Raw genomic sequence first — 12,422 nt, 5'->3', positions numbered from 1 at the left:
TTCCTCACATCTATAGGTCTTTGTTCAGACTAGCCGAGGACTTTAGCGGGTCTGATCGCAGGATCAGGTTCCCCGTTACATCGTAGGGATCCAGCTTAGTTCTATTGTAGGGACAGATCTCCTGTCTTTCCTTAGTGCTTGTAGCAGATCATAACAGTAGACATGTGAGAAATATTATTTATTAACTATTTTGTGTGACATATCTCTCTGATTTAAGGGCATGAAAATTCAAATTTTGAAAATTGCAAAATTTTCCCAGTAAAACGCAAGTCATATTGAAGAAATTTTACCACTATCATGAAGTACAATATGTCTCGAAAATACAATCTCAGAATCAGCGGGATCCGTTGAAGCGTTCCAGAGTTATTACCTCATAAAGGGACAGTGGTCAGAATTGTAAAAATTGGCCTGGTCATTAAAGTGCAAACAACCTTCGGGGGTAAAGGGGTTAATAGCGCGATATTAGGGAAATATAGCCATCAGACTAGTTCCCTGATCAACGCCCATCACAAAATCTAATACCCATAACCTGTATTATTATATTTATCGAGAAAGGCTTCTTGAATTTTAGTATTGAATGAACAAAATAGAAATCTAACTCCAAATCTATCTGATTAACTCAAAATTTATTCCACAGCAGGACAATGACCCCAAATATCAGGACAATATCATTAAGAACTATCTTCAGTATAAAGAAGAACAAGAAGCCATAGAAGTAATTATATGGCCCCCACAGAGCCCCGATTTCAATATCAATGAGTGATCATTGAGATTTGCACAAAGCTATATCCACAGAATATCTTGGGGTTAGTTCTTCAAGATGTTTGGAACAACCTCCCTGTTGAGTTCCTTCAAAAACTGTGAGCAAGTGTAACTAGAGGAATTGATGCTGTTTTGAAGGCAAACGATGGTCACACCAAATATTGATCTGATTTACATTTCACTTTAGTTCTTTCACTTTGCATTTTGTTAATTGATAAAAGAAAACTATTAACACTTCTGTTTTTAAAAACATCCTTACTTTGCAGCATTTTTCCATACCTGCCTAAAACTTTTGCACACTACCATATATACTCTTTTACATTATTTATTTGCTTATGTCTTTGATTATGCCTACTACCAATTTACATAAAAAGATGCAATCTATTAAATATGCATTTTCATTCTTTTTAGGGTATAAGCACCAAATATGGATCAGGATTTCCTGAATGCAATAGAGTAAGTACTTTGTGTACAAACATTCAATAATTACAGATAATTCTGACAATTAATTAATCTTTATTTGTTATTTAGCAACTGCATAATGAATATAATAAAGGAATACATGTATGAAGCACTATTTTTCTTTGCAAACTATAAACATCAAGGTAGACCCTGACAGACCTCATTATAAGGCTATGTTCACGTGATCCTATTTTCGATCACTGTGCAGTCCATGGACAAAACTGACAGTACTCAGAACACTATTATTCAATTTTAGCTGCTCAGATGACAGTTTTTGAAAAACTATCTGTTTTTTTCTGGGTGAAAATATGGTGATTATTTTTTACACTTGTATGAACTTAGCCTTTGGCAGTTGGATTTATGGGACACTAATTGTATTTGTCATGTGGGGGGAAAAGTAGAGCAATGTGACTACTGTTAAGAACAGACACAATGTAACAGACTAAGGGCCTGATTCATCAAGACTGGAGTTATTCACGCAGGTCTTGATGAGTGGGCATGCTGGAGTCTGTCATATTTATTCACGAAGAGGTGCATACCTTCATGAATCTGGAGCATCTGACAAGTAGCATGCAGCTCAGAATTAGACAAGCTGTGGTGTCATGCTCCTGCCGCACACCCATCACGTGCGAAGCTGGGAGAAACTGGCGTGAAAAAGCCAAAAGTCAAAAAATGTAGGCGCATCTCCGAGTTGAATCTAAACTTTGCAACTTTTAAAAACTTTTAAGCTTGAATTATGGTGTGAAAGCTTTGATGAATCAGGCCCTAAGATTAACAAACGTATTATTTAAAAATAACCTGTCAACTGATTCATGCTGCCTGTGATTCAGACAAGATGAATAAACTGACAGGTTTCCTTTTACATAACAAAACAGAGTATTTTATAGACCTATAGCCTCAATCAACACCAAACAAAACCATTGTTATTGGGCAACTTCTGTATTAATGGACTGGAATCTATCAGTTTACTGGTTAATCCTAATGATTTTCAATGTTGATCATTCCAAAAGCTATATCTAGGAAACATACATTCAGATCCCAGAATAGTTTCTGAAGTTTGTTTACTTTACCTATATTAAAACTTTTTTTTTCTCTTTGTTTCCATGCATAGCGGAAAATCTCCGCCAACCTGTGACAAATAAAAAACTCTGTAATATTCGTACTATCAAAATTCGCTACTGGTACCCTGCAGTCAGTCCACTCCTGGTCATATGGCTATAGCAGTGTCATGGCTATGGTAGCTTTGTCTGCAATATTGTATCACAAGACAGGCTTCTCTAAATGGCAGCTGATGTTGTTATAATAAGTATACAATTTACTAATATAATATTTGTAATGGATGTAAATAAGCATTGCATCAATGTTACATGGGATTGTACCCAAATATGGCGTGTCACTACTCACAGATAAGCCATAAGGCTGGGTAATTAGCGGTCCGAGGTTTAAAGCCCGGAGGGTACATGATAGACAGAGGGTTGAGTCAAAGGCATAGTCAGGTAACAGTCTGAGGTCAGAATTCCAAAGTAGCGAATCCTGACAAAAGAGCTATGCAAACGGATGGTCAAGGCAAATCCAAGGTCAAGCAGCAGACAAGGTCAAGCAGCAGACAAGGTCAAGGCAAATCCAAGGTCAAGACTAGGAGCACAGAGCAAATACACACTACTTGAGCAAGGATTGACAGAAATCTAAGGCAGAGAGACAGCTAAATAGCCAGGGAATTACTTCAAACAGGAGACACATGGAGGAACCCCCGGCACACCCTGGTCCTGATTTAACAGCTAAACTGTCACTCAAGACACTGACAGTTCAGCACACCCCAGCTTCCAATTGGACGGCTGAGTTGTCTATCACCTTACTGACAGCTCAGCACGCCTCTGCCCTAGACTGGACTGCAGAACAGTCATTCACTGAGTCCAAACACACTGCTAGGTGTAATCGTGACACATGGCAACATTTTAGGAATCCATGAGACAATAGCATAAGCTAAACATTCCCATTATTATATTAAGGAATTTAGAAGAGAGTCGTCTTAAAGGAAATCTGTCAGCTGATTCAGCAGCATAAATCAGAGCCTGGCTGTAAAATTGCAACCAGGTACATTTTTCTCTGAAACACCGTAGCATATATATAGTTTGAAGATCCAACCGAGGACCATAAACTAGGAGAAGACAAGACTATCCAATGGCTGACTTCTCCCAGCCCTGCTCCAGTTGATTGACAGTTCTCTCCCAATGTGCACAAAAGGAAAGGAAGTGACTTGTCAATCAACTAGAGTGTTGTGGGAGAAGCCGGCTGTGGGCAAGGCCATCTATTCAGCTGACAGGTTCCCTTTAAAAACTTTTGGAACTTAGCAAAAAAGATTTTTTTGCTTATTAAGAAGGATATTTCAGCAATAATTACCACCTGTAGTCTTCATATCCTTCAATTCTGTATGTCACAATATGGAGCAAAGAGAGCAAATCCTTTAAAACTGGATAAAGTGTAAATGTTTTATAACACTACATGGTGTCACAATATATGCCATCTCTGTCCTGTATTAGTGGTGTGCTGGCACAACATGCAGAATCCACTCAACCTATTAATATTGGTAGCAGACCAAGTGCAAAATCTATTTACGGTAAGTACACTTATTCTTTTTATTCCAAGCTATGAAATCTTAATTCATCAAGCTCACTATTCTAATGGGATACTCTGATGCAACAGAGCAGATGGTGCTAAGCACCAGATAGGAAAAGTAGTAAACTTGATGATTATAAAGACTTCTGCTCACAGTAGTGTTACAGCTCCCTAGAACTTGCAACTTGCATTGTAGTTCTCTGCTGTGCACCCGTGCCCTAAAAGTGCTCTTGAAAATCATAAAAATAAACTAAAAGCTTTAATCTCATAGTAGGAATGATTTAATGATTTGCCAGGAATCTAGTTTGTCTTGTAATCCAAATACAACAGTACAGACATGAACTGGCCGGTACAGTGTGGAAGGACTTATTATAAGCTCTAATATACACATAGTATGGCAGTATATAGAGACACTGTATAAAAACCAAATTGCAGCAAGCTCCATCAGATGCCATACATCCCAACAAGTTTTTTTTGTAGAAGTACTTTTTTGGTGCAGTTAGAGAAAATGTGGTCCAATTCATTGCATCCCACACAGAACTATGTGGCCTGAGATATGGATCTTTTTTGCACAATGCATAGTGGGTCAAAATACAAATGCCTGTAAAAAAAATTAAAAACTTTGCTTGTTAAAGAGAATCGGTCCCCAGGTTAAAAATGGCCAGTTTTTTACATTACTACTGCTACTCCCCTTAGTATACAATTTTTTTTGTCTTTTTAAATCTACCATACGGTTGCAGAGATATGGGCCTTTTTATGTAGCGCTAATTTTTATGGTCTTTATAAGGGGGCGTGGCTTACAGGGTAATAATACAGACACACCCTATAGAATTCTGTGAGCCACACCCAATTGGTAAAGACCATAGCAATTAGCACTAAATAAATAGACCCATATCTCTGGAATCATATGGCAGATTTAAAATGAAAAAAAAAACTGAATACTCAGAGGAGCAGCAGAAATAAAATAAGAGAAAAAACTGGTCACTTTTTACTTGGTGATCTGTCCTCTTTAATTATGAAACTCTTCCAAAATAATAATCGCTCAGACATTCCTAATTGTACGGGACAACACTGAGATGTAAACAGTAACGTAGAGTCCGATGGGCCCCGAACCACAATGTGGAACTGCCCCCCCCCACTCTGCATGTTGGTAAGATGTATGGGCCCTTGTAGCGTTCTAAATCCTGTAAGGACATACGAGTTGCACTCCCTCCCCCATTATGTAGTAATGTCCCCTATCTTGTGCTCCTTCCTGGTATATATGTCCCACATCCTGGACCCATCCAAGTATATATACAGTTATATGAAAAAGTTTGGGCACCCCTATTAATCTTAAGCTTAATGTTTTATAAAAATTTTTGTTTTTGCAACAGCTATTTCAGTTTGATATATGTAATAACTGTTGGACACAGTAATGTTTCTGCCTTGAAATGAGGTTTATTGTACTAACAGAAAATGTGCAATCTGCATTCAAACAAAATTTGACAGGTGCAAAAGTATGGGCACCTCACCAGAAAAGTGACATTAATATTTAGCAGATCCTCCTTTTGCAAAAATAACAGCCTCTAGGCGCTTCCTGTAGCTTTTAATGAGTTCCTGGATCCTGGATGAAGGTATTTTTGACCATTCCTCTTTACAAAACAATTCCAGTTCAGTAAAGTTTGACGGTCGCCGAGCATGGACAGCCCTCTTCAAATGATCCCACAGATGTTCAATGCTATTCAGGTCTGGGGACTGGGATGGCCATTCCAGAACATTGTAATTGTTCCTCTGCATGAATGCCTGAGTAGATTTGGAGTGGTGTTTTGGATCATTGTCTTGCTGAAAGATCCATCCCCTGCATAACTTCAACTTTATCACTGATTCTTGAACATTATTGTCAAGAATCTGCTGATACTGAGTGGAATCCATGCATCCCTCAACTTTAACAAGATTCCCAGTGCCGGCATTGGCCACACAGCCCCAAAGCATGATGGAACCTCCACCAAATTTTACTGTGGGTAGCAAGTGTTTTTCTTGGAATGCTGTGTTTTTTTGCCGCCATGCATAACGCCTTTTTGTATGACCAAACAACTCAATCTTGGTTTCATCAGTCCACAGGACCTTCTTCCAAAAAGAAATTGGCTTCTCCAAATGTGCTTTTGCATACCTCAGCCGACTCTGTTTGTGGCGTGCTTGCAGAAGCGGCTTCTTTCGCATCACTCTCCCATACAGCTTCTCCTTGTGCAAAGTGCGTTGTATAGTTGACCGATGCACAGTGACACCATCTGCAGCAAGTTGATGCTGCAGCTCTCTGGAGGTGGTCTGAGGATTGTCCTTGACTGATCTCACCATTCTTCTTCTCTACCTTTCTGATGTTTTTCTTGGCCTGCCACTTCTGGCCTTAGCAAGAACTGTCCCTGTGTTCTTCCATTTCCTTACTATGTTCCTCACAGTGGAAACTGACAGGTTAAATCTCTGAGACAGCTTTTTGTATCCTTCCCCTGAACAACTATGTTGAATAATCTTTGTTTTCAGATCATTTGAAAGATTTTGAGGAGCCCATGATGCCACTCTTCAGAGGAGATTCAAACAGGAGAACAACTTGCAAGTGGCCACTTTAAGTAGCTTTTCTCATGATTGCATACACCTGGCTATGAAGTTCAAAGCTCAATGAGGTTACAAAACCAAAAAAAGTGCTTTAGTAAGTCAGTAAAAAGTAGGTAGGAGTATTTAAAACAAGAAAATTATAAGGGTGCCCATACTTATGCACCTGTCAAATTTTGTTTGAATGCAGATTGCACATTTTCTGTTAGTACAATAAACCTCATTTCAAGGCAGAAACATTACTGTGTCCAACAGTTATTACATATATCAAACTGAAATAGTTTTTGCAAAATCACCAATTTTTATAAAACATTAAGCTTAAGATTAATAGGGGTGCCCAAACTTTTTCATATAACTGTATCCCCCATCCTGGTATATATGTCCTACATTCTGGTATATATGTTCCCCTTCCTGGTATATATGACCTCCATCCTGGTATATATGTCCCCCATCCTGAGCCTCATCAAGTTAAATATGTTCCCCATCCTGGTATATATGTTTCCCTTCTTGGTGTATGAGTTCCCAATCCTGGGCCCATCCTGGTATACATGTTCCCCATCCTGGTATATACTGTATATTCCCCATCCTCGTATTTATGTCCCTTATCCTGGGTCCCATCCTGGTATATATCCTCCATCCTGGTATTTATGTCCCTTATCCTGGGTCCCATCCTGGTATATATATCCCCCATCCTGGTATATACTGTATGTCCCTTATCCTGGGCCCCATCTTGGTATATATGTCCCTTATCCTGGAGTATATATATCCCCCATTCTGGTATGTATGTTCCCCATCCTGGGCCCTTCCTGGTATATATATCCCCCATCCTTGTATATTTGTCCCTTATCCTGGTATATTTATCCCCATCCTGGTATATGCCCCCATTCTGCCACTGTTCTTAAATGCGTAGAAAAAAAATAAATGATTATACTCACATTCCCTCCATTCCTCCACCGCGCGGCGTTCTCTTCTGAAGCCGGCAGCTGACTTTAGCATGCAAGCGATGGGAGAGCATGACGGCACTGCCATGCGCTCCCAGTCACACGCACTCCGACATTATGTGCTGGCCTCTGATTGGCCGGTAGTGTGTATTGCAGCGTATGGACCCCGTGGGTCTATGCACCACAATACACTTCAGCTGAATGTGTGTCCAAGGACGCACATCGGGTTAAAGTTTGCGCTGGCATTGGTGGGCCTCTCACCTTCACGGGCGCAGTCAAGACCTCTGCGACCACGATCGTTATGCCCACTGGATATACTCATTAAATTGGAATTTTGCTCATGTTACAGACCAAAGGAAAAGATATGCACAGTCTTTGTCCCAGGCAGATAGCAACTTTCAACATCGAGTAGAGGTAATTATACTTTTTATACTTATTACGCCACGTGTCAATAAATAGATTCATCACATTTATCACATTTTAAAAACAATGCAGATTATTTATCAGAACAGATCCAAAGTAAATGTGGACTTTCAGCTTTATAAAGCGCTTTGGAAAAATTAGAGCTGGATTATGATTAAAGGGTTTTCCTTACTATACAAATTAATTTTAATGTTAGTATAAGGCTATGTGCGCATGTTCAGGAATTGCTTGCAGGAATTTCTGCAGCGTTTCTGTACCTCTTGGCAGCAAAAACTCTGCGGAAAATCCATAGCGTTTTTGATGCGTTTTTTGTGCGTTTTTGCCGGCGGATTTGCCATGCATTTTTCCAATGCATTGTATAGGCAAAAACGCATGCGGAAACGCACAAAGAATGGACATGCTGCGTTTTTTTCCACACATGAAATCCGGTCAGAAAAATTCCTGATCATGTGCACAGAACTTGCAAAATGTCATGGGATAAGGTATGCAATGCGTTTTTGGCCCATTGCCGCCCTGGAAAATCACACTAAAAATGCACTGTGTGCACTTAACCTAAGTTTGTTTTGTTAGAAAGCAAAAAAAAACATTACTCACCTCCTGGAACAAGAGTATTTACCGTACTTAAAAGAAAGTACGGTATTTTTTTTTTTTTTCTCATGGAGCTAAGAACTGACAGGTAGGTAGTTGCTCAGAGCAGTCATGGACCGCCACTCCTGTCGGCGATTCTGCTGCTTCAAGTCAACAGAACTGCTCTTTCGGGCTGCTCTGGCGGCGGGGCGTGACTGCCAACATCATGCTGATTGACAGCCAACTCCCCGCAGTTAGGCAGTGGGGAGCTAGCTGTCAATCAGCATGACACCGTCAGTCATGACCCATCAACCGATCAGAGCGGAAGAGAAGAAGCTGCTCTGTCGACATGGTGTCACTGGAAACCACAGAATCGCTGGGAAGAAAGGTCTGTGACAGCTCTGAGTCAGCAAAGATCGGCCCCTGGCAGAACACGCATGTAGTTCTGTAGAAAGACGTATACCCTTTCTAAAGAAGCAATTTAGCAAAACATGCGTCATGTTTTTTTTTGATAATTATGGTAATTGCATACTTTCATCTGATATGTGATTTTTCTGTTTGCTATTTTTCCCACTGGATTGCTGGCACCAGCGTGCCTGGAAGTGTGCTACCCCATTATGAAGCACTAGCACTTTACTTATTTATTGACCTCTGTTTGGGGCAGGTGCACATCTCTGCACGAGGCTGTCAATTCTAATTTATTTATTTATGTGCATTTAGTCACCTTGCACTTTATCAACCTATTAACATATCTGTTGTGCAATGTATACTTTTTTGCATCTAGTCACCTTGCACTTCATCAACTTATCTCTTGTGCAACATCTCTTTGGTTTATTCGTATTTCCATTTGGAATAATTTAGGTTAACACCACTAGGGGGAGATAGTATATTATTTACATTTGTTGTGTATATGATTCATCTATTTCATATTTCATTATTTATTTATATTACTTTTCTCCATGTGGATCATTTATGAAATCAGATTGTTGTATTAATTGATGAGCGCATTTTTTGAGGGGCACAAAAAATCTGTTGCACAATTGCCATTTATATCAGTCTCTGCAGTTATCTTTTTTTATCTCGAACTGGTTTTTATTGTTTGCTGTATATTTGTATTAATAAAGATGGATTATGGAATTAGGAGAATGGGAATAGTTCTTATTGGCGAGTTGTAGAACACGCAATTAGTTAGCAACTACCTGCCTGTAAGTTCTTAGGTCCATAAGAAAAAAATTAAATAGTCCCTGATAACCCTTTTAATTAGCTTTATATGAAACTGAACTGAATGTGTATGTTTCCGAGAAAGAGAAATCAGATTATGAGCCCCATAGAGACTGATGTGAGTGATACCAATTTCCCTACAATTTTGATTTCAGCACCTGTTGACATGTGAACTTGATAATCGCCTGCAAAATGTCCAGGATTGCCTGAAACATCTCAGTTTATTACATGCAGAAGGGAAAATTTGGGGTCAGGAGATGATTCTCCAAGTTCATAATGGAGAATTAATACTGGCAGACCTGGAATCTCGGGTAAGATGTTTGCTTCTATGTTTTACAGAATTAATAATGTAATGTTAAATGTTTTTCTAGTTAAAAAGATAACTTCTTATAAAATATTGGCAAGTAATCATGGAAAGCTGTTTAACTCTTTGAGGAATAAGATCTTCAGATGCCTGAATGCCCACAGCAATATGTCACCTCTACTATGACATGTTCTAAAGGTGAATATTTGATTTGCATTATTCTTTAGCTATACCATAGTTGGTACTTTAATGTAATACTAAAACAAAATCACAAATTTTTCACATTTATGTACAGTAGGGGAGAATCATAGAATCATAGAATGGTAGAGTTGGAGGGGACCTCCTGGGTCATCTGGTCCAACCCCCTGCTCAAAGCAGGATTCACTAGATCATCTCAGACAGATGTCTGTCCAGCCTCTGTTTGAAGACATCCATTGAAGGGGAACTCACCACCTCTCGTGGCAGCCTGTTCCACTCATTGATCACTCTAACTGTCAAAAAGTTTTTTCTAATATCTAATCTGTGTCTCCTCCCATTCAGTTTCATCCCATTGCTTCTAGTCTTTCCTTGTGCAAATGAGAATAAAGATGATCCTTCTACAATGTGACAGCCCTTGAGATATTTGTAGACAGCTATTAAGTCTCCTCTCAGTCTTCTTTTTTGCAAGCTAAACATTCCCAAATCCTGTAACCGTTCCTCATAGGACATAGTTTGCAGACCGGTCACCATTCTGGTCGCTCTTCTCTGAACTTGCTCCAGTTTGTCGATGTCTTTTTAAAAATGTGGTGCCCAAAACTGGACGCAGTATTCCAGATGAGGTCTGACCAAAGAGGAGTAAAGACCGATAATGACTTCACGTGATCTAGACTGTATGCTTCTGTTAATACATCCCAGAATTGTAATGTGGAGGGAAAGTGGCATACTGTGTGGGCGTTTACTGAGGGCGATTGAACTGGGTGCTACAGTCTATTGGGGCACAACATTTTGCACCCCCTGCCAATTTCCTATGCTGCTTGCACTGTGAAATGATCCCTTGCACCCACAAGCTGTCTTCATAGGAGGACTAACATGGCAGCAATTCCGGCCTTTGGGCCACAGCCCCACTATCAATATTTGGCCACGGCCCCACTGTCAATATTTGGTCAGTATTTGGTCAGTATTTTTTCTCAGGACTGGGAGCCAAAATCAGGTGAGGAACAATCAGAGAAAAGGTATAATAGAAACAAGTCACCAAATCTGCATTTATCACCCACTCCTGGTTTTGGCTCCCACTCCTGAGAAAAATTACTGACCTAATACTGATAGTCGGGCCGTGGCTGTAGAAGGCTGGTAAACCATCAGCACCCCTCGATTGTGTCATAGTGAGCCGATGGGACCCAGTGCATGAGCACACCGGCGATCGCACTATTTAAATGCTGCTTTCAGTGATTGAGCGACATCTGAATGGTTAAACAGCAGCGATCAGGTCTGGAATTTTACAGGCAGATGCGAGGCTGTGTACGAGTATGTGTGGAGCCCACTTATTTGGCTCCATACACGAGGGCCCTCACTGTGATGTACAGTTACATAAGGGTGAGCATAAGGATTAATATTTTTTTATTTTAGTTTTTTTTATAATTTTATTATTTTCTTTTACATATAATAATATATCTTTATTTTTGCACTTTATTTTTGTACTGTTTATTTTTGCATTTTATTTTCCTGTGGACATAACTATTTGAAATCTTGTCTTTTGAGAGAATGACATCATTAACTTCACCTTATAAATGCACTTAAAAACAAACAATTCCAAGGACAATGGAATAATGAAAAAAAAAAAGCAATTCCGCAATTGTTTTCTTGGTATTGTTTATGCGGTGGAGTAAAAAAGATCCTTCAGGTCAGAATGATTACAGCAATACCAAACTTGCATAGTTTTATTTTTATTTATGGTGACAAAAAATTTGGAAAGTTGTAAAAAATATTTGGTTTTCTGAGAACAAAAACATTTTTATTTTTTTTCAACGGTGGAACTGTGTGAGGGTTTGTTTTTTTGCATTGTGAGCCAAAGTTAGAATTTTTTAAAAAAACTTTTTTATATATGTTACTTTATTTCTTAGTTTCCTTAGGGAACTTCAAACTGCGACAATTTGATGCAGACTAAATTACACACGTGGTCAAAATTATTGGTACCGCTCATTTAATGAAAGAAAAAACACAATGGTCACAGAAGTAACTTGAATCTGACAAAAGTAATAATAAATTAAAAATCTATGAAAATGAACAAATGAAAGTCAGACATTGCTTTTCAACCCTGCTTCCACAGAATTAAAAAATAAATTAAACTCATGAAATAGGCCTGGACAGAAATGATGGTACTCTTAACTTAATATTTTGTTGAACAACCTTTTGAGGCAATCACTGCAATCAAACGATTCCTGTAACTGTCAGTGAGACACCTCTCGACAGGTATTTTGGCCACTCCTCATGAGCAATCTGCTCCAGTTGTCTTGTGTTTGAAGATTGCCTTTTCCAGACAGCATGTTTCAAAGATGCTATAT

General features: G+C 39.1%; 1 protein-coding gene across 2 annotated transcripts in view; it reads left to right on the top strand.

The window, feature by feature from the left end:
* The window catches only part of EPS8L3 (EPS8 signaling adaptor L3), a 187,965-nt gene that overhangs the window by 85,385 nt on the left and 90,158 nt on the right, over nucleotides 1-12,422 (top strand). For both annotated transcript variants that reach the window (XM_073666830.1, XM_073666829.1), the window contains exons 2-5: nucleotides 1,174-1,218; nucleotides 3,765-3,841; nucleotides 7,717-7,781; nucleotides 9,734-9,889. In XM_073666830.1, the coding sequence (XP_073522931.1) occupies nucleotides 1,190-1,218; nucleotides 3,765-3,841; nucleotides 7,717-7,781; nucleotides 9,734-9,889 (327 nt within the window). In that variant the 5' untranslated portion in view covers nucleotides 1,174-1,189. The remainder of the gene's footprint in view (nucleotides 1-1,173; nucleotides 1,219-3,764; nucleotides 3,842-7,716; nucleotides 7,782-9,733; nucleotides 9,890-12,422) is intronic.

This window comes from Phyllobates terribilis, unplaced genomic scaffold (genome assembly GCF_046119375.1).
Source record: "Phyllobates terribilis strain yellow unplaced genomic scaffold, ASM4611937v1 Scaffold_2__4_contigs__length_985480577, whole genome shotgun sequence".
In the NCBI taxonomy this organism is placed as follows: Eukaryota; Metazoa; Chordata; class Amphibia; order Anura; family Dendrobatidae; genus Phyllobates; species Phyllobates terribilis.
The sequence above is the reverse complement of the archived record's forward strand: the minus strand, read 5'-3'. Positions and strand labels throughout refer to the sequence as shown.